The sequence below is a fragment of the Lathamus discolor genome, chromosome Z, assembly GCF_037157495.1.
Source record: "Lathamus discolor isolate bLatDis1 chromosome Z, bLatDis1.hap1, whole genome shotgun sequence".
NCBI classification, from domain to species: domain Eukaryota; kingdom Metazoa; phylum Chordata; class Aves; order Psittaciformes; family Psittacidae; genus Lathamus; species Lathamus discolor.
Window position 1 is genome coordinate 27,856,010 of NC_088909.1, and position 21,140 is coordinate 27,877,149.

Here is a 21,140-nt window from a genome sequence, read left to right on the forward strand (position 1 = left end):
TGGGCACATGACCGTAGCCAGAGGCGCAAGTGATTAGTATTTGTTAGAGGTTTATATACTTTCACTATTGCATTAGTCACATACATATTCATAATGCCTGCATATAGGCGGGGAATATTATAACTAGCTCCAAGAACTTGTTATCATAAGTCTCCTCCTCTTGGCGTCTGCACACTTCTCTCCGGTGATTGTGGGCAGGGGTTTTGAGGATGAAGTCTCCCTCACAGTGTCCTTTTCACCTTTGGCACAACTGGACACCCCACTAATCACACAACTAGCTAAATCACTAACTAATCACACAACTAGCTAAAACCAGCCATATCTGTAATTATTCTGATTCCTAGCAAAGATTTATAACAGTGTGACCTTCCTAAAAAATTTATTGCAGGACAGACAAGGAGTATCCCAAGCAAGGGGATGTTTGGGAGGCTCTGTCTCTGATAAGTAGGATGGTGTGAAATAATTCATTCATGTTTAGTGGGGTCACTAAATCCTGTTATCTCACCACAGACTTACATTGTTCTTTAAAGCTACAGATACTTCAGAAGACTATTGTGAAACAATTAACTCATGTTTAGTAGGGCCACTGCATTCCACAGACTTACAACATAAACATTGTTCTCTTTCTACAACCTAAGTTAAGCTAAAAAGTACTTAAACTCTGTATTTTCCAGGCACTAGCTTTTCTTATATCAAGCCCCCCCCCCCCCCCCCTCCTTTACAGATTCTTTTACTATGTGACTCCGTTTTGCTTAAGAGTTCTGGCCCTTTTAACTTTGTTGTCTAATCTTGTGTCTTTAGCAAGCTTTGTTTCTGTTATTGTAAACTCATACAGTTATATCCACATAACCACACCTATGATTTGTGAAAGCCAATACATTTTATGTGTTTATCACATGCATATCATCCCCAATGAAAAAAAAAAAAACTATGGTGGGAATCCAGAAGTTAAATCTGGCCTGTTAACTGCAATACATCTGTGAAAACCAAAGAAAAGGGGCAAAAGCGGTAGCAGGAACTCGATCAGATCGTGAGTGCCTTCATGAACCATGACAGACAAGTATTTTGCAAGGGTTTTTCTAAACACATCATATTCAGGTTTAATTTACTTTTGTTTGTGGGTTTTAATTAATTCTAGGGTTTCTTCTGTCTTACAATAGCCATTCAGGTATCAGTAATAAATGGAAAGTAATAAATGAAAAATAAAACAAATATTGTAATGCATTCTTAAAAACTTTATTAGTGTGACACAGGTTCTCAGTACAGACTGTGAAGTACAGTCAAAAGTCTAAATATCCCCAATTTAAATCTCCGGGCTGTCTCTGTCTGCAGTGTTACATACCAGAGTCAGATTTTGGTATCGAATGTTGGCATGGCCTTCCTCTCCAAGCACACAGAGAAGCAGTACACACATGAGGACAGAATAAACCACATGGAGGCACTTGGCCACCTCTGTCAGACAGCCCTGTCTGCAACAGACTTGCAAAAGGCACCTACTTGTGCCTGTTCATGGCAGAGCAGGTGAACATGATGCTCCCTGAAGCACAAACAACTGCCCTACATTCCCTGCTGGAGCCTGAGGAACTGAGGCGAAGACTAGAAACAGTGCAAATCAAAATAAAAAGGAGTGCGCCTGTTGACCTGAACTTCTCTTTAATCTCTCCTAATGCTTATGTACTTTTTATTTCCTTTGCTGTGATGGTAATGGTGGCACTGTTACACTAGAATTTGTATTTGTTCAGTGCAGGAGACTCCTGAAATTACAAAATAACAGTACAGATACCACTGGAAGTAGAAACTTAAAATCTGTATCTCGTGTGTTTTTCTTAACTACAATTAAGGCAGCATCCAAAATACCTCTCTTATTACTACATGTGCTTGATGAAGCAGTTAATCCCCAGTTTTTCAGTCTTTAGCTACCACACCTTACTTACAGTCTACCAGAAACTGGCTTGCAGAAAGCACAGCCAGGCTGAGGATAACTAAAGCTCAATATATTCCAGAATACTTAATGCATTCACTGCAATGTTAAAAATGCTAGCACATACAAATTCTTCTGAGATTTACAGGCACTATGTAGAGATTATGTGCAAAAGTCTGCAGTTTTCTTTTTTCTTTGGCATTGCTATTATAAAATATAGTATTTCTTGCAAATATAAAGCATCCTTTCCCTCTGAAAACTGAAGAAAATTACAAAAAAGTCTATGAGTGTAGTAAAATTAATGGTTAGAGTGGGGAAAAAAACCAAACCACCAAAAAAACCCAAACCTAATACAACTTAGTCCACTACTGGGAAAAAAAGAAAATATGGAAAAAGACCAGCAAGTTTCACCATACAAAGACCACCCAGCATAACCATATGTTTTTTGCATGAGCTTTTGTTCTTCGGGAATTATCCACCAAGAGAAAGAAGGTGTTTTATATGATGCACCAAGACCCTGGGGGGAAGAAAGAGGAAAAAAAGTTAAGAGTGCTCATCTTCTTTGAGAAAAACTTCACAAAATAAATCTGGGATGAATTACCAGAAACAAGTCTCCAGAGAGAAAGAAATCCAGGAAGACTTAATATCACAAGACATTAGGTATTGTTTGAAAGTGATACTGAGGTGAGGACAGCTGCCGGCTGCAGACAGCAGTAATGATGCATCTTTGTCTTGCTCATTTGAGGTCGGATGCCAAATCTCCACATAGGATTTTGCCACATACAGTCACTCCTTCTCCCAGGGGAGCCAGGACCACCTCTGCAGCCCAAGAAAAGCGGCTCCCCCTCAGGTTCTTCAGGGTGCTAGAGCTGGGACACTCCTGGCTGGCCTGTGGTGGATGGGTTCAGCCCAGGATATGCTTCAGCCTCTCCCCTCCATGCCCCAGGAAACCCCCCAGCCTGAAGCGCATGTATCAAGCATTGAGGTGTAGTTAAGTGAATGCCCCCATGAACTAACAGTGATGATGAAAGACTCCAGTTACTTTCTCTTACGTTACAGCCTGAAGCGCATGTATCAAGCATTGAGGTGTAGTTAAGTGAATGCCCCCATGAACTAACAGTGATGATGAAAGACTCCAGTTACTTTCTCTTACGTTACAGGTGTGATCAAGACAAGTACAAAGAAGTATGTGGCATCGGGTGCAACATGTGCATAGAAGGAGGCTGTACTTGTGCCAGGAAAGCTGAGAGCAGAGCACTGAAACCTGCTCTACCTGCCAGTTTATCTGTGGGGATTTTTACACCTGCTCTGCCTGCTGTTCTGAAATTAGCCAGGTGCAGAAGTACTGACAAGAGTCACTGTCCTAAAGATAAAAACAAGCAGCTGAGATGTGCTTGTTCTTCAGTAATCTAAAAAGGTCTTACAGTGGAAGCACAATGTCATGCCTTGGAATCCTCAGCTGGAGAAACCTAAAGGAATGCACTACTATAAGTACGCATATAGGGTGTGAAGAAAAAGTAAGCCTTTTTCTGCCCAGGAACATGGAGCTTCAAAGTCATTGCAAGTGTGTGTCTAAGAGTGTCTCTAACCGTGTCTAGTTTTAGTAAAAGGCTGTGAGCAAAACTTGGCTTCAGTAACACTAGCATGAGTTGTTTTTGTGATAATTAGAGAAAAGAGAGAGGAAGAGATCTTACCCAATAATGTTAATGTTTAGCTTGTTTTCTGCTTCTCAGATTTGCTGCTGGAGGACTGTCCCTTTGTCTGAAGAGCAAGAGAAGCATAACACAGTAAGAAACTGCAAACTACATTTCTGAAGTAAAACAGTGACAGATACTTTTCAGAAGGCACAGTTCAGACATGAGTATGATCTGCACTTAAAATGAAAAAAGTTTAGTAACTGTATTTGTAACTTCTGTTGTGTCTATATATTTTAATTTTTCCATGAATACTTTTATCTTTCAGATATGCCCTCTCCATATTCTACTTCTGAACATCCTTTTACCCATGCTAGTGATCCAGTCACAACTCAGAATATTAAAAAATACATCCTTCTGAAAAGGAGTTAAAGACACACCCCACCCCCCTCCCCGTTCAACATAAAAAATTGAAAAGCCGTTCTGTTGTTACACAAAGGCGTGTATGGCAATTTCGTAATACAGAAAAATGCCATTACTTGAAATGTGAAACATAAGATTTCCTGAGCAGGTATTACCATCTGATTCAGGCACCTACCTGCATGCATCCTGTGAGAGAACGTGATGGGAAAAATCCATTTTCCATATTTCTGGATGACAAAAGCCAAGCTGACCTTTTCTTTCTTTTTTTTTTTTTTTTTTTAAATATATATAGAATCAGCTGCCTTCCTTTTTACACCAGATTCATTCTGCATACTTCTTTATAAATAAAGGTAGGGCTTTATTCTTTTTTTTCACAACAAATAACAATAATGTAAGAAACAGACATGTGATTGAAGGCATATACCCTAATTACTTTTAGACTGCTTGTATTTAAAAGAGAAGAGATGTGGATCCTAAGGCAGCTGCAGGCATGTGAAGTGTAACTTTAGTATCAGCAAATATGGGAATGAAGAGCTTGTGGAGCATGCACTGAGCCACCTATAGAATACCATACTCTCTCTGAAAGAAACGTATTTTGGCTCCCTGTTATTGAACATTTTCCTTGTAATAGGAAGGTGCTTTTCTCCTAGGTACATGCTTACAAAAATAGATTAAGTTCAACCTATCCATATAAAATTCTCCCCAGAGTAACAGCTACATAATACAAATCCAAAATCCAGTTGCCCACGTTTTACATTAATAGTGCATGATAACCATGATTTTCCATATTATAATATATATGTTTCTACCGTTTTAGGGTCTTTGGGTTTTCCTTTAGCCTTCGGGGTTGGCTTGGTGGTTTCCTTTCCACTTTTGTCCTACACTCCAAAGAAAAAAAATAATTACAGTTACAAATAAAATAGAGAATTGATGGCTCCTACTTCAACATCTGCCATAACACATTTTTTTAAATGCAGCTGGTAGGGTGGGAGAGAGCTCAATGCAGGATACATGCAATTACTGCCACTAGTCCATGGCAAGGTGGAATCTCGAGCTTCATTTAATACTGGGCAGATGAGGGCACCAGAAAACTGAGATAAAAAAACGTGGTATATGGGGATATTTTGTATTTACAACAAAGCAGTAACGTTGCAGCAGCAGATTTAGCAGATTTAGAAGTTTATAACCGAACAAAACAGCTCTTTAGACACCAGCAGTTTGTCTTAAGCCATCTGAGGATTTGGTGTCAAGGTAAGCACCTGGGGAAGTACTATAGTGGCCAGAAGAGCTATTTGGAAACACAGGTATTTCCTCCCAGGAAGTACATCTGATGTTAACTTCAGTTTGCAAGCTGCTGCTTTTTGACCCCCAGGAGAGGAAAAAACACATCATAAAAGCACAGATAATCATAATCAACATTTTAAGTACGGACAAACTTGTAATTCACTCTTGGTAACTGTGTGCCTTGTAGTATATGCTTAAAGAAATTAATGTAGAGGTTCACCTGGAAACTGGTTATGCTTCCATACCTCTGTCTATCCAAGGGATTTAATTTTTGACTGCTAATATACTGGTTTGGTCAAAGATCAAAGATCTTGTAACTTCAAGCTGTTTTTTTCATTTCTCCTTGCAGGAAGCAGGCAGGGATAGGCTGGCAGAAGTCAGCAGCACAAGAGACAACAGCAGATGCTTTACCCAGCTAAGTGCAAAAAGTATTCATCTTTTCAAACCATGTGTTATCAGTCCCTCTGTCTGCAGGTGGGAGATCAGGGCATAGGATAAAACACATCACATTACAGAACCACAGACTGGGTTGGGTTGGAAGGGATCTTAAAGCTCATCCAGTTCCAAACTTGTGCCACGGGCAGGGACACCTTCCACTAGACCAGGTTGCTCCAAGCTCCGTCCAACCTGTCCTTGAACACTGCCAGGAATGTGGCAGTCACAGCTTCTCTGGGCAGCCTGTGCCAGGGCCTCACCACAGGGAAGAGCTTCTGCCTAAGATTTCATCTCAATCTTCCCTCTGTCAGGTTAAAGCCATTCCCCCTTGTCGTGTCCCTACAGACCCTTGTCCAAAGCCCCTCTCCAGGTTTCTTGTAGCCCCTTTAGGCACTGGAGCTGCTCTAAGGTCTCCCCTTAAGGAACCTTCTCTTCTCCAGGCTGACCCAGCCCAGCTCTCTCAGCCTGTCTCCACAGGCTCCACATCCCTCTTGCATTGTTGCCCCAGAGCTGGACACAGGACTGCAGGGGGGGTTCTTCCCAGAGCACACCAGAGGGGGAGAATCCCCTCCCTCAACCTGCTTCTCACGCTCTGGGGAGGCAGCCCAGCACAAGGGGGCGGTTCTGGGCTCAGGCGCACATGTCCAGGTCATGGGGAGACTCTACGTATCACAAAATCTTCCTTTTTCCAAACGTTTAGTAAACATTTAGCAAGATGCATGAAACTTCTATCATAGTAGTAAGACAACCAATTTGGACAGCATTTTCTGAAGAGGCTAGCTCAAAACCTAAACTGAGCTACTGCAAAAAGTGAGAAACTTTCATAGAGTAGTGAAAAAACGTTTATTTTCCAAGTTATTAGAGAAAATGTCCTACCTTTGAGTGCTGTGGTGTGGCTGGAGCCCTTGCACTAGTATCAAAGTCACCTGACAGGGCGTCGATAGCTGCAGAGTCATCCACTGGCTTCTGCAATAATTTTAATTCTGAAGTCACACAATATGCAGTACTTCCCACAGTCAACTTAATGTTTCAGGGATTTATGTCTGCATTAATTATGCTTTTCTAAAAAAACCAAACCAAAACACCCCAACAAAAAAAAAACCCAAAAAAACAAACTATACCTGGGCTCTACACATATGTTAGAACAGATGTCTATTTGAGGTTTCCAAGACACACAGTTTCTTTCAATACTGGACCTGAACATTCATATAATTAGTGGCATATAAAAACTGTAATTACTGTGAACAGTTAATCTTCACTGAAGTTTTACTATCCACACAGTTACTATTACTTACTCGATTCAATAGCATTTATGAGAACCTGCAATGAATCATGCCTTGAGCCTACAATGACACTACTTTCAAAAACAGATCAGAGGACACAGCATGCAACAAACTCAAAGCAAAAGTACCATAAATGTTACCTCTGGTTCTTTGTGTTTCACACTGCCCTTTGCTGTTGGCTTTATTGGTTTACCCTTGGGAAGAAGAAAGATTACATCCTCACTTTGAACTGCTTAGATCAGGTTTAAGATACACGTATACTTATATGAGACATTAGGACTTTAGAGATCACGAAAAAAGCGGGGGGAGATCAGCATCCAGGAGCCTCAACTCAGAGCAGTGAGAGGTACCGAGGGAGCCTCAAGTCCTCGACAGGACCTGCTCAGCAGCCAGCAGCTCGGCTGACTCGAGCAGCTGACTCACAGGGGGCCGAGCCAGGAGCACCGGCACCAGCCCTGAGTGGTTAAAAACCTGCCCTAGGGAGCGGGATGACCAGGGCTGGTCGCGGCAGTTTGTGTGGGCAGGCGAGGTGGATGGTGAGCACCCGTCGTATGACCAGGGCCCGGTCTGGGAGCTCTGCTCCGGCTGCCCCGGCGGTGGCCAGCATGAGCACCCAGATGGAGCAGATGACAGGGGAGGCTGCAGTGCAGAGCTCGGAATGTGGAGAGTGCCTGTACTGGTCTTGTGAGGGAAAGGTGCACAATGGGCAGGGCTGCAGTTGGTGCTCCCTGGTGGAGGGCCTCCTGCAGCAGGTGGCTGAGCTTTGGGATCCTATTAATAGGCTGCAAGATATCAAGGAAACTGAGAGGAAGCAGGGCTGCTTGCTCTAGCCCCAAACTGTGCAGGGGCCTCAAACTTCCCCTCCAGCTCCTGAAGGAAAGAAGAAGGCCATTAACCCGGGAAGCTGGGAATTAGTGACAAAGAAAAAAAACAACAAAAAAAGGAGGAAAAGGACAACTAAGAGCAAGGGGCTTCCTCCTAAATCTGTTGTCCCCACCAGAACCACTTTGCTGTCCTGCAGGAGGCTAATGAGGAAACACCCTTGCACTAGAAACAATCTCTACTGGTGCTGCCAAAAAAAGTGGCATTTCGTAGTAGTAGGGGACTCTACTTTGAAAGGGACAGAAGCACTTGTCTGTCGGCCTGACCCATTCTCGAGGGAGGTGTGCTGCCTACCAGGGGCATGGATCAGGGATGTTGCAGAGAGGCTGCCTGCTCTAGTAAGTCCCATGGACTATTACCCACTTCTAGTGAGCCATGTGGGTGCTAGGGATATAGGTAGTAGTAGACTGGGGAACATAAAGACTATGGAGCCCTGGGAGAAGTGGTTAGGGGCTCTGGAGCTCAGACAGTCTTTTCATCAATTCTCCAGGACACAGGGGAGGACTTAAAAAAAAAAAGCTAGGAGGGTTAGCCAAGTTAATAAATGGTTAAAAGGGTGGTGTCACAGTCAGGGGTTTGGGTGTCTTGAACATGGGACCGAAGTTTGTAGGCCAGGTCTACTGGGGGCTGATGAAAAGAAGGTGAAGAGCAGTTTTGGTAGGAGGCTTGCCACACTGGTCAAGGAGGCTTTAAACTAGATGTGTTGGGGGAGGGGGGCATCATTGCATCCCAACACACCCAGTCAGTTGCCAACACCTATAATAAGTGCTGAGAGAGATGTAGAGATATTCCAGCCGCTCCAGCCAAATACGAAAATATAGTACACACTTCCTCAGCTTCCCTTTTCTTATAAAACCAGCAAGGACAGACTGGCTTGTACACACAGATTTATGGTGTTGCAAGTCCAAACTAACAAAGTTAACAAAACTAACTTTTCCTTACCTGCTCACCTGACTCCAGAAGTTCTTGATAGTCAGGTGGGATAGTATCATCTCTTTCTCCAAGTTTGTCTCTGTGTTCAGATTTAGCCTTTTCCTGAAAGCATTTAAGTTTTTAACAACTGAATACTTATGTTAGAAATATTAGCAAACAGTAGTCAAGAGTACTCAAATAACAGAACCTTTTTTAAATTTAATATTTTTAAACTATCAGAAAAATAAACTATATATTTATTTCACTATGAAGTGTGTTTCATGCCTGAAAGTTTTAAAATTACTAGCTCTCAGTAAGTGTACACATTTAGTAAGTTAAGACATACATAAACAGCAGCATGCCAAAATAGAGAAGGCATGTCAGTTTTCAGTTTTGCTTTTCAACAATATGGCTAAAAGAAGTCATTCCATACTTCTGCATCAAATCTCATCCATGCACTGTACCTTTAACACAAAGCCATTGTTCCTGCAACGTCTTACCCGTGAATGCATCCCAGTACCTTCAGCAGAACCCAGGGTACGTATCCACCTCACACCCAAACTGATCAAGAGTGGCCTACACTTCTCATCAGACTTCAAAGCCAGGCTCAGTTTCAAATCCAACACAACTCGAAGTCATAGCAGCACAAGCTCTGGGGACTCCATCAGGGAGGGAAGCATTCCTTCCACTATATTTATTTTTCAAGTTAAGCTGCACAGATTTCTGACAAACATACCAGAGATGTCCCAAACAAAACACCTGGTTTGCATACAAGTAGGTTTTTAAGCACATTGTTGAAGAGCACTTTTGTATTTGTTAATGAAGGCATTTTAATTTTTTTATTTTTTGAACATAGGCATATTCCATGCCTTTTATTAAAGAACAACACATGAAGAAAGCTAGGCTCCTACAGCTCCACTGAAACACAGCAGCTGCTGAGATCTCACACATCCAAGCATTTACTCCTCTGCTACGGCAAGAGACAGTGCTGCCCAGGCTGCCTACTGCCTGTTCCCAAGGCAGCCAATAACCTTGGCACAGGAACCTGTCTGAGATTAATCTCCTTCTAGATTCCAGACTGAATTTATCAATGGGCATCTTATGGTGGGTTTTTTTTTTTTTCCCCCAATAGCATCCTTTTTCTTAATTATTTCAGTTTACAATTTACTATTATGCAGAAATGTGCCTGATTTTCTTATTACAGGTAAGATCTTTATACAATTATATGAAGAAAGAATGAAGACAAAGCAAGCAGAAACAAGCAAGTTAAAAAATGGGCCTGGTTAAATGAAGACGTCTGTTGATTAACTTGTTTTTTGTGGGGTTATACAAGTCCAAGTTTGACAAAAAGAAGGCTACAAAATTATTTTTTTGAGCAGACACCAGAGAAGACACCTGAAAAATAATTAGAATAACAATAAAAGGCACTGAAACCAAATTATTGCAAATTTCCTGTAATATTTCAACACTCACCCCTAAGTGGCTAATGTATATTTATCTAATTCAACATTTGTCACAAAACACACAAGTAATCCAGTTGGCTCAAGAGTGGCTGACATGCCTACATTTAGGACAACATGAAAGTATGTTCTTTTTTTACTAGGAATCTTACTTCTCTATCTAAAATGACATGCCATATGCTCCTATAAATGTATAAGACATATTGCAGTATTAAAAAAATATATAAAAAAACCCCAAACTTCCAACAAGTAAGGTAAGTATCTCAGATTTTGTTTGTTTGGGTTTTTTTCTTTTTTTAGGGTTTTTTTTGCACAAGTTTCAGAATGTCTTTTATTACCTTTACTTTGTCCACAACCGGTTTGTTCTCATCAGGATCAGGTTCCCTCTGTCCCAGGGAATCAGACAGGACATCCAAGGCTTCATCCATGTCTTTCCCTCCCTAACAAAGTATAAACATATTCATGAATGCAAATCTGCTGTACAAATAATTCAATTCACCAAGCTAATAGAAGTACTGAACTGTCGACTTCAGTGAACAATGACCAATCAGCTCTCCTTTTGTAATTACAGTGTAGAATACTGGGGAAAACAATTACAGAATATTTAGACCTACAGAAAACATAATTTCAAGAAGGGGTTATGGAATTTATTTTAATGACTTTCTTTTGTTACACATAGGCCTAAATGATTTAATGAGAACAGTTGTATCCTAAAAGATTGGGTTTTGGCAAATGCCATCAATTTTGCAAACATCATTATCACTGCAGATTAGCTGTTAAAGAAGTGTCAATCTGAATTAAAACTCATTAACATTTTTATCTTCACAATATATATTGTCTTTTGCTAATTCACACCAGCTTTATTCAAAAAATCATTAGGAAAAAAAGCCCTTAAAACCAGTAATAACCCAGGCAGGAGGAGCTTTATAGTCCCCTCTCAAATTAGGCTGGAAACACTGGTTGGTGCACAACTGCACAAATCAAAATGGGTTAAAAAGAGATCCAGGCAACATGATAACTAAACGCAAGGAAGGGAAGTTCTGGTATTAAAAGAAGGTGCTGGTGCTGCCTGTCCCTTCTTTAATCTTGGACTCCTCCTTTTATAAGCTTAACAAATGACTTTGCCACTACGGTGATGGTTACACTATTATTATTTTAAATGTTCTCATAATGTTCGCTACCTAACCAGGAAAAAAATGGTGTTCTGCTAAGGGCCCAAGCCTCAAAATGAAACCACTTGCACATAGATAACTACCTGCCCTGACCCACAGAAAGGAAATGCAGACATCCTCTGATGTGCTCTGTAACTCTGTCCAGAAATTCATACTTTCTCTCCCCCTCTCCTCCCAGGGGGAACATTTTCTTTCCTCCCAGTTGCCATTATTAGCAACAAATTGTTTAACTGTGCAATAGTCTGTATCAATAAAACTGGCCGGATCATGCTCCCATCTCTCTTCATTAGTCAATTCTGAATTTCAGAATAGGATTTACAGAAAAGGTTGCTTACGGAGGCAGAAGGTAGAGGAGCTGCTGAGCGCACTGAAGAAACTGTAGCAGCAGAGACAGTGTCAGAAGAAGCTGCAGAATTTTTGACCACCTTGTTTTTCTGAAACAAGACACAGCATCATTACTAACACAGAGGTTTAAAATAAAAACATACATCAAATTCCACGCCTCTAAAATGCAATACCCATCCTCTTTATTTCTAGGACTTTATTTTTTTTCAAAGCTCTCCTTATTTCAGATTGAAACTTCTTTCTGTGAAGCACTGCACAGCTGTTTTGCATCTCAGTTTGTTCTTGTTCAATCCTCCCTCCCAACTACTGGGTTAAACCTTGTCATAGCTTAAGTCAGAGGCAGGTTTAATATAGCTTCAGAGGAGCTAAGACTTCATCAAGCCCATCTATATTCCCAAGTAACACTTTTAAAATTCTCAACTGCAAAGCATTACTTATGCAAGCAGCTGTTAAAAGATGACAACTAACTTACCTAGATTTTTTCCTCATTATTAAAATCCTGCTCTCCTATTAATTTGTTGCAAAAATATTTTAAATTTTTAGTTACTGAATTTGATTAGAGAAAGTTTACATGAACTTTGAGGAAAACATAAAATATCAAGATTGTTGAAACAATCTGAAACAAATTTTCAGAAATCAAATATACTCACCTTTATTACAGTTGGTGTAGGCAATGGCACAGATGGAGAACAGGAAAATCCTTCTGACAAACCCTCTAAAAGATCATTTTCACTCATAGGCTAACATTAAGAACAAAAAGAAAGGGGCTTGTAAGCATTTTCATCTACTAAAAAGTGAGCAGGTAACACAGTCTAGCTCCATTTTTAAACTGAAAACTGGGAAACCTTACTGACATTTGGGTAAGTAATTAATGAATGAAACACTCTGAATATTCACTTTTTTACCTGGGACTTTTCTTCTGGTTTTGGTAAGAGTGGTTTTCCTTCTTTATCCTAGAAAATAAAAATCCCCTTGTATTATACCAAGCAATCTTTAAATGACTTTCAATGCAAGTACTCTGAGAGCACTCAGCAAACAGAGAGTATTACACAAGAAAACGACCTAACTAAGCAACCTCTTCCATCTGTTGCTGTTACTCAAAGTGTCATTTAATAAATCCAGGTTCTGTAACTTAAAAATATCTGACTGCTGGAAAGTGATTCAGGGTGGGATTCTGAGCTTCCCTACTTAGTGTTTCAATTTCCACAGAAATAGCACAAGCAATAAATAAAATACCAGCCTTTATCAACATTGGTTAACAATAATCCTGGACACAGATTTCAGAAAGGCCATTATCTTTTCACAATGGCAGCTGTGGCAGATGTGCAAATCTTGGCTACACCTAAGCTACCCATTTATGTCAAATGAGTCTGCAAGCATAGCACCTTGAAGCATTTTTTAACAGCTTTGAGCAATCACAATTTACTAAGTACTAGAATACAGAAAGCTAATGAAAGATTTCAGGGCACTAATCTCAGCCTTAATTATTCATGTGTAGGTACTTACATCCAAACCACTTCTGTGCCTATTTAGGCATCCAATGACAGATATCAGATATTCAGAAACTACAAACTGGAATTTCTATATGCTAAAAAAATAGCTGAACTAAACACCAACATGTAAAAATGAAATGGAGTTTCAGTTTCACTTATGTATTCTTAGGAATGAAAGGAAAGTAAGAGTAAGACAGCACATTAAATAAACTACTTTTGCTTCTGTTAATCTGTACTCTGGAGGAATTGTTTCTTCATCTTCACCCAGTTTTTTGTGTTGCTCCTGTTTGGTTTTCTCCTGTGAAGGCAAAATCAAAATAATATTAATAAAAACCAAATAACTACATTCCAACAGAAATGCAGATAAGCAAGCTTTTGAGGTCTCTGGTCTCCTGATTCAAATTAGTCTTTCTAATCCAACTACCAATTAAAAACCTCATGAAAATTAGAAGAAAGCCTATTCTTTTAAGAAAGGCTTTGTTTCTCTGCCTGTTTCCTCCTGTGTATATCAGAAGTACTTCTACCTATTTCAGTCAAGATCAAGAGAATTAAGTAAATAGACAACCACAGACCAATCTAAAACAGATTTATACCCGAGTCTTAACTCTTGACTTCTTTTGAAATCCTCTCAACAGCTGTCTGGGCTGTGTGCAAAGGAAGGCTGAACAGAGAAATCTGTAGCCAACTTCAAAAAGTACTATCCCCTTACAAGTTATGTTGGAAGATGGCAACTAGGAAAAGGTAGTAAAGCCAACTTTGGGAACTTCTATTTGGTGGAGTTACAGCACACTCAAAACACTGTCCCCTTCCTAGTTTTGGCTCCAGTCAATACCACCTGGCCCATGGTTTGGGGTGGCAAATGGGGGTATTCAGACTGGGACTATGAACAGCATTCACTCAGAATACACGTACTTCAGTGTGTTGCTTAAGGCTCCCTGTTAAAATAACAAGGTAAATGGCAAAACACAGTTTTGTGTATCATTTGTAATTTAAACAACTCATCATAAATTTGGTACCTTTTGAAAGAAGGTTGCTACCTCTGATGTACGTTATTTCTGCTTTGGTTCAGCAGTAAGACACTGAACAAATACAGTTTTCAGAAGCTGAGGGAACTGTTGTACTGTAATAGGCAAAATTATCAAGAAAATACACTCCCTGTATTGAAAGCCTACTAGTACTTCCTAAGCAGAACACAACTGGTTTCACAAGTAATTCTATTTTTTTATTTTAAAGAAAAGAGTTAAAAGTATTACCTTTAAATTGTTTCTAGCCTGAAGAAATACAGTAACACTGAAGATAATTATATCAACAGTCTTTTTTTTGAGGTCTGATTGTTTCTCTACCTTAATTTTGTCCACAGCAGGCTTCTTTTCATCTGGATCAGGCTCCATCTTTCCTAGGGTACTGGATAAGGCTTCCAGTGCTTCATCTGCCACTTGGCCAACCTGCTGGGGTATTGATACAGTAAAAAACAATTCTTACTTTCCAGTTCAGCTGCAGCTGAATAAATCTGTTCACATACAAGCCACACGTTCCTTAAGGTAAAAACTGAGAAGTAAACCAAAAAACAGTAAGGCTTTTTTCCCTAATTGCTTTCACATACTTGGGATCTGCAGGGTTCAAGGCATAAGGAAACTTTGTCAGAGGCTGCTCTGTAAACAGGCTTCTCCTTTCCAAAGACTTAATCACAGCTAAACCGTTTCACAGGGAGGTTGTTTGTTTTGGGCTTTTTAATAAAATCACATATATTCTGCAAACAGGTGCAAGAATGTCAGCCTTTAATGTCATCTTCCTTCAAAAGATTCAGCAGGACAATTGTTATTTTTTTGTAGAAACTATCTTTACCTTCAAGTATCTATTAAGTTCACAAGCAACACCCCTTTTTACAGCAGTAAGTGCTAGAGTAGACCACAAGAACTGTCAGTTTGACTTCCTCTATTAAGAAGGTCACTGATCTTCCCCATTCAGTTTGTGTTTGACTTTATTTTATTTTATTTATGACTATATTTTATTTAGAAAGCACACTGCCTTTGTGGCTTACCTCTAAGGAGGAATAATATGAAATACTGAAACAAGCATGAAGCACTGAATTTTGCTTCATTTCCAGCTAAGACTACTCACTGAAGGCACAGCTGTTGCAGCTGAAGACTGCAGAGTGCAAGCTGTGGCACACGGGACTGCTTCATCCTCAGCAGTTTTTGCAGCCACAGAATCTGAAGGCGTCTGAAACAGAACAATTACACTACATTTTACTGATTATGCTCAGAAACCCAAAAGGTGCCTATTAAGTGCCCCCCCCCCCTTTTCTTTTTAATACAGTACAGGCCAAGAAAGAAAAGTCTAAATTTAAAGCAAGAGACCCCTCAGTTAGCCTAACTGCCAATCCTCCATGCAATCGGGGGTTGGGGGACAGGACCAAAACCAGAAGAAAATATTTTTAATGAAAGAATAGTAACATCATCCACTCTTAGTGAAACTATCACTGTCAGCATCTTCCGTGAACTATAAAGACATACTTTGGACATGCTGCTGGGCTTTGATGGTTTGGACTGTACTGCAGGCTGGGCAGGGCACGCAAAGTCTTTTGAAAATTCATCCACAAGATCAGATTCACTCAAAGGCTGCAAAAAAAAAAAAAAAAACAACAACTCATGTGGTAGAGGTGACTCACTGCCTGGTTTTAATTTATCTTTCCAAGAATTATATTTCAAGTACTTAGAAAGAAGGAAAACTTTTGTAGTCAACACCAAAATAATCTTTCACATTTATGTGCAACAAAACGAGTTTTGTGGTGCATAAAGAAAATAGCTTTTCAGAATGAGTCATTGCTTTGTTATCAAAAGTCAGTATAATGTAAAGAACATGATGTTCGATACTGTTTACAGGGCTACTGAAAGGAAAATGCAACCTCTTAGCTAGAAAAAGAAAATAGGTATTTAACAGAACAACTTACAGAACAACTATTGAATTATATTTGTGTCTCTGACTGATAAAGATGAAAGAGCACAGAAATACTTATTCTCCTACCAACCACTTAATTCTTCTGGCATAAGGCTTCGTGATTCTGAGTTCATCTTCTGCTTTGGTTTTGTACTGGACTTTAGCCAAGTAATGAACCAACCTCCTTTAACTCATGCCAAGTTCCTCTTCTGGAGCTTTTCTGCTTTTTGTGTTCTTCTCTTTTGTGCTCCCTGTGAAACAGGAATGCTTGTCTCCTAAACATCAGTGCCTGGCTCCATCAGAACTGTTCTCCCTTTTTATCCTATGACATGACTGGCAGGTGTTCCTTCTGTGCAGCTCTCGCACATCATCCACTACAGACGATTCCATGTCTAAGACCCAACATACGAATTTCTAGAAATGAAAAGTCTTTAAACCACTACCTTTGCATTCCTCCATATTTTAAGCTTGAATAAGATAAATGAGTTCACATTCCTGCTAAAAGGCATGGTGTCACTGTTGCTCAGATTGGTCCTGACTCATTTCAGAAGAACAGGGGTTTCCTGTACTTATCCAGTTTGGCAGCTCTCATCAACTCACAGTATTTGCAAAGTGAAGCCCTCAGTTTCTTCAGTGCACAGTTCCTTTGCTTTTCCCAATCTTTGCTTTCTTCCTGCGCATTTTAAGTTTAAAAAAACCTTTGTAACTTCCAATCTTTTCATTCTATCTTGCACTTCCTAGGCCACAATGGATACATTTTGCAAAGTTCGAGTTGTTCTTTGTGATTAGGAAAATGTTCACAGTGGCTTTTTCCCTCTTTCCAGTCATGTTCCTTTCTATGTGATGACTAATGAAACGGAACTGTCAAGAAAAGAAAACATTTTCCTGCCTTGCCTCTCCCTGTCCTTCAACAACTCCAAAAGACTTCTACAGAATACCTTAAACTAACACCCCACACAGCTTTTATTTGCGTCAGCAGTCATTTCTGTAATTCTCTCCTGGGTCAGTTAGCTCTAAACTTTTTTCTTACTGTTAGCTCTTCATTCGCAGCCAGTGAATTTCAAGAAAGCCAACTTTCACTTGACACTTCAGCAGGTTTTGTGCAAGGCAGTAAACACACAAGCAGACCAAAAGACTTACATAATGGAAGAGAGAGAAGTGACAAAAGAGAAGGAGAAAGCAGGGTATCTATTCACACTCTCTCAACATTGTCAGTTTTCTAACCTCAGGTTTTTCTTCAGGCTTTGGCAATACTGGTTTTCCATCTTTATCCTAGAAGTAAAGTAAATATAATTGACATTTTTCCATTGTTTTAAGAAGTTCCATACTCCGTAATTACCAGCATAGTAACACAAAGTAAATGATCAAAAGAATGCATTAAAATGCATCAAAAGGAATGTGACCAGCAGGATGAAGGAGGTGATCCTGACACTCTGCTCTGCTCTTGTGAGATCCCACTTGAAGTACTGCATGGAGTTCTGCTGTTCTCAACATAAGAGGGACATGGAGCTCCTGAAGCAAGTCCAGAGGAGCGCCACGAGGGTGATAAGGCGGCTGCAGCACCTCCCGTATGAAGACAGGCTGAGAAAGTTGGGGCTATTCAGCCAGGAGAAGAGAAGGCTGCATGGAGACTTCAGAGCAGCCTTCCAGTATTTGAAGGGGGTCTACAAGGATGCTGGAGAGGGACTCTTCATCAAGGACTGCAGCAATAGCACAATGGGTGATGGGTTTAAACTTGAACAGGGAAGTTCATGTTAGATATAAGGAAGAAGTTCTTTACTGTGAGGGTGGTGAGGCACTGGAATGGGTTGCCCAGAGAAATGATAAATGCCCCATCCCTGGTAGTGTTCAAGGTCAGGTTGGACGGAGCCTTGGGTGACCTGGTCTAATGTGAGCTGACCTTGCCCATAGCAGGGAGGTTGGAACTAAATGATTTTAAGGTTCTTTCCAACCCAAAGTATTGTATGATTCTATGTTACTATGATAACACAAGATGAAATCAGTAACATAGTTACAGGAAATCCTCTAAACAGGGCAAATTCTTATGTGGCCAGGTAAATAGATAAAACAAGCAAATATGATATCAGCACAACACAAATAGGCCAAGAGATCAGAAAGAGTTCATTCCTGTCCGTATCAACATGCAGCAGGAATTAATTCCCTAGTAAACTATCATGAATTCATCTAGTAGTAAAACAAGCTTTGAGTGCAAAAGATAAACTTTTGCACTTAACAAACAGGGGGTTAAACCCCAGGTCTGTAGTCAGGTAGTCTTGAAATCTCCAAAAAGAGGGGTGAAACTGCTTCTTTCACAACAGAATGTTAACATCCAGCTCTAGCAAGACCATTTTATATAGCAACCTTGGTAACATCAGTTAAACTGTTGCAAAAGCTTCCAATTCTGAACTTTATGGAAAACACATCTCAGTTCTATGGTTGTTTTTTTTCACTTTGAGAAAAATCTCCATCACTTGGAAGTGACATTCTGAAAAAATTAGTTTAATTTTCATACCATTTTACACAGTGTTTCAAGGTTACATTATGAAGTGGTACCTACCAGCACTTCTGTAAGGGATGGATTTTACCATATTGAGTTTTAGTATCAGAAACAAGTAACACCACTCTTGGAGAAAGAGTATGAGATTTAGGAAGACAAGATCTTCGCACAGATGCCTGAAAAGCCCACTCATGCCCACAAAGGGAAGGAAACTAGAGATACAGAAATCACCACCAGAAAAAAGCTGCTGATTAAATACTAGTTTTGCTTGGTTTTCCCGTATTCTTTCCCTCTCTGAGACAAAAGTGTCAAGACACATGCCCTGTTTACAAGGCAATGAAGATACAAAAAACTTACCAACTTCGCTGTTAACCTGTATTCTGGAGGTATCGTATCATCAAGTTCTCCAGTCTTTTTTTCCTTTTTCTCCTTAGCTTTAGCCTTAAAAAGAAAAAAAAAAAAATCACAGAAATTAGAACAAAAACTCCAAAGTCGACTCAACTTCAATATCAAGATTCATCAACCTATTGTCTGAAGAACTGGTATCAGATAAAATTATTCCATATAGTAAGATACGAAAATTCCTATATTTATTCCCATCAAATTTATGTGGTAAAATCATCATGGTTTAAGAATCACTGCCATATGTGAACACAGCTGTACTATTTTAAATTCTAAAAAACTACTCAGAGTCATAACTTTGTGGCACATACTTTGAGAATTTCTGTGTGTACAAAAACCTCAGGTTTCCTTGGATTTCATCACTTTAATTATAGAAGCCATAATTCTGCAATTTTTTCCATCACTGCTAGTGAAACCCAGCCTTTAATTTTCTGGATACCCTTCCAGAATTAATGCATCCACTATGTAATCGGAAGGCCCAGGCTGAATTAACCTGCACTACTCCATGCTCTTTTTTCTAAAAATTGAGCTTGGACATTTTTTCTCAGCGATAAATTATTCTCTGCTATTTCCCTGTCATTTGTTTGCTCTGAGCTGTAAGTGAATACAGGGGAAAATAACTGCTAGTGGTAAGATTTATAGGCAGAGTTTGCAAAACTAAACTAAAAAGTCAAAGCTTAACATGCAAACACAGGGCTACTGTTAAAATCTAACTGTTAAAGAAAAACAAAATTCTTAGAAGTCAGAGTGAAAGGCAAAACCCAAATCAGAAAATAATGGGGTCTGATGGATAAAGGAGCACATGCACTAAACACCTGAAAAGGCAATTAAAAATGAAATTATAAACATGTGCAAAACAAAAGCTTGCTATAAATTGTACCCAGTGCTTGAGAAAAAAAACAGAGCTGTAACTAACACAGTAAAAGGTGTATGTATGTAAGCTTGTATAGTCAAATGAAATGCTTGTAATTTTCCAAACCATCTTACTGTATTTTTTTTTTACTTGTATCCACTCAGGATTTCTTCACTTCTTAATTTTCACAATCATGTAAGAGTCAGACATTCCTTAGGCCTCTGATATGAAAGTCTATTTTGCACATTTGTACAGTATCTAACAAAGAGGTCTTGTGATTCCATGGGAGAGTAAGAAAACTGCTGTAAAAGTGAGTAAGACTATACCTCTGCCACCTCTACAACAGGGGTATGATCTTCAGGTTCAGGTTCAGGTCCATCAAGAGTACCAAGAAGAACGTCCATTACATCATCTTTAATTTTCTGCATTTAAGAAAATTAGTAAGTCATTCAATTACTAATTTAAATTGACAAAGGTTTTACCTCACAGATCTTTTAAGCAAACAGCCAGCACCAGACTGGTCATTTCTGTTTGGCTTTAACTGATATCCTTAACATCACATTGGAAGACATTGCAAATCATGTGGTAAGATTAACACAGTCTAATCAATATGTATCTCCTCTTAAGGAGGGAGGAAAAGTTAAAAAAAAGTGGGGAGGGGTGATGGGAGGGAGCACAGTATCATGTAATACAATTGTGAAATGCTTTGACATGGTAAACCCAGAATATATAAGATCATATTGCTCTCCACAGAGGAAACAAGAAAGTTTTTGAAACATGAGAAAAGTACATCAGATACATGATTTAAACACACCTCACATAGCTAAGAAAACACATACATTTTTCTACTCTTGCTCGTAGCCAGAAGAACCACTGTTATTCTGCAGAATAATGCAGAAAGAAAGTAATCTGACCCACTAAGGTACAGCAGAATATGAGCAATGACAATTCCTATTATTCCTATAATTCCTATGATAAACAGGATTTATAGTTGAAAATCGGGATGATCATAGGATCACAGAATGGCCTGGCTTGGAAGAGACCCTGAAGCTCATCCAGTTCCAAACCCCTGCCACAGGCAGGGACACCTTCCACTAGACCAGGCTGCTCCAAGCCCCATCCAGCCTGGCCTTCAACACTGCCAGGGATGGGGCAGGCACAGCTCCTCTGAGCAATCTGTGCCAGGGCCTCACCACCCTCACAG

General features: G+C 39.8%; 1 protein-coding gene and 1 long non-coding RNA gene across 12 annotated transcripts in view; one reads left to right on the top strand and one right to left on the bottom strand.

Annotated features, from left to right (window-relative positions):
* Positions 1 to 1,214: 1,214 nt before the first annotated feature.
* The window catches only part of CAST (calpastatin), a 66,119-nt gene continuing 46,193 nt past the window's right edge, over positions 1,215 to 21,140 (bottom strand). For 8 of the 11 annotated variants that reach the window (XM_065661565.1, XM_065661564.1, XM_065661559.1 and 5 more), the window contains 17 exons: positions 20,263 to 20,358; positions 19,039 to 19,122; positions 17,409 to 17,456; positions 15,761 to 15,865; positions 15,366 to 15,467; positions 14,588 to 14,692; positions 13,459 to 13,542; positions 12,657 to 12,704; positions 12,402 to 12,491; positions 11,742 to 11,840; positions 10,573 to 10,674; positions 8,805 to 8,897; positions 7,121 to 7,174; positions 6,574 to 6,663; positions 4,788 to 4,861; positions 3,616 to 3,682; positions 1,215 to 2,438 (listed from right to left, as the gene is read on the bottom strand). In XM_065661565.1, the coding sequence (XP_065517637.1) occupies positions 3,625 to 3,682; positions 4,788 to 4,861; positions 6,574 to 6,663; positions 7,121 to 7,174; positions 8,805 to 8,897; positions 10,573 to 10,674; positions 11,742 to 11,840; positions 12,402 to 12,491; positions 12,657 to 12,704; positions 13,459 to 13,542; positions 14,588 to 14,692; positions 15,366 to 15,467; positions 15,761 to 15,865; positions 17,409 to 17,456; positions 19,039 to 19,122; positions 20,263 to 20,358 (1,332 nt within the window). In that variant the 3' untranslated portion in view covers positions 1,215 to 2,438; positions 3,616 to 3,624. The remainder of the gene's footprint in view (positions 2,439 to 3,615; positions 3,683 to 4,787; positions 4,862 to 6,573; positions 6,664 to 7,120; positions 7,175 to 8,804; positions 8,898 to 10,572; positions 10,675 to 11,741; positions 11,841 to 12,401; positions 12,492 to 12,656; positions 12,705 to 13,458; positions 13,543 to 14,587; positions 14,693 to 15,365; positions 15,468 to 15,760; positions 15,866 to 17,408; positions 17,457 to 19,038; positions 19,123 to 20,262; positions 20,359 to 21,140) is intronic. The other 3 variants (XM_065661563.1, XM_065661560.1, XM_065661562.1) reach the window with 3 other exon arrangements.
* Positions 3,653 to 10,212, top strand: LOC136004751 (uncharacterized). Its single transcript, XR_010608588.1, has 4 exons — positions 3,653 to 3,708; positions 4,271 to 4,328; positions 5,612 to 5,690; positions 9,979 to 10,212. It is a non-coding gene; the product is annotated as an uncharacterized LOC136004751 (long non-coding RNA).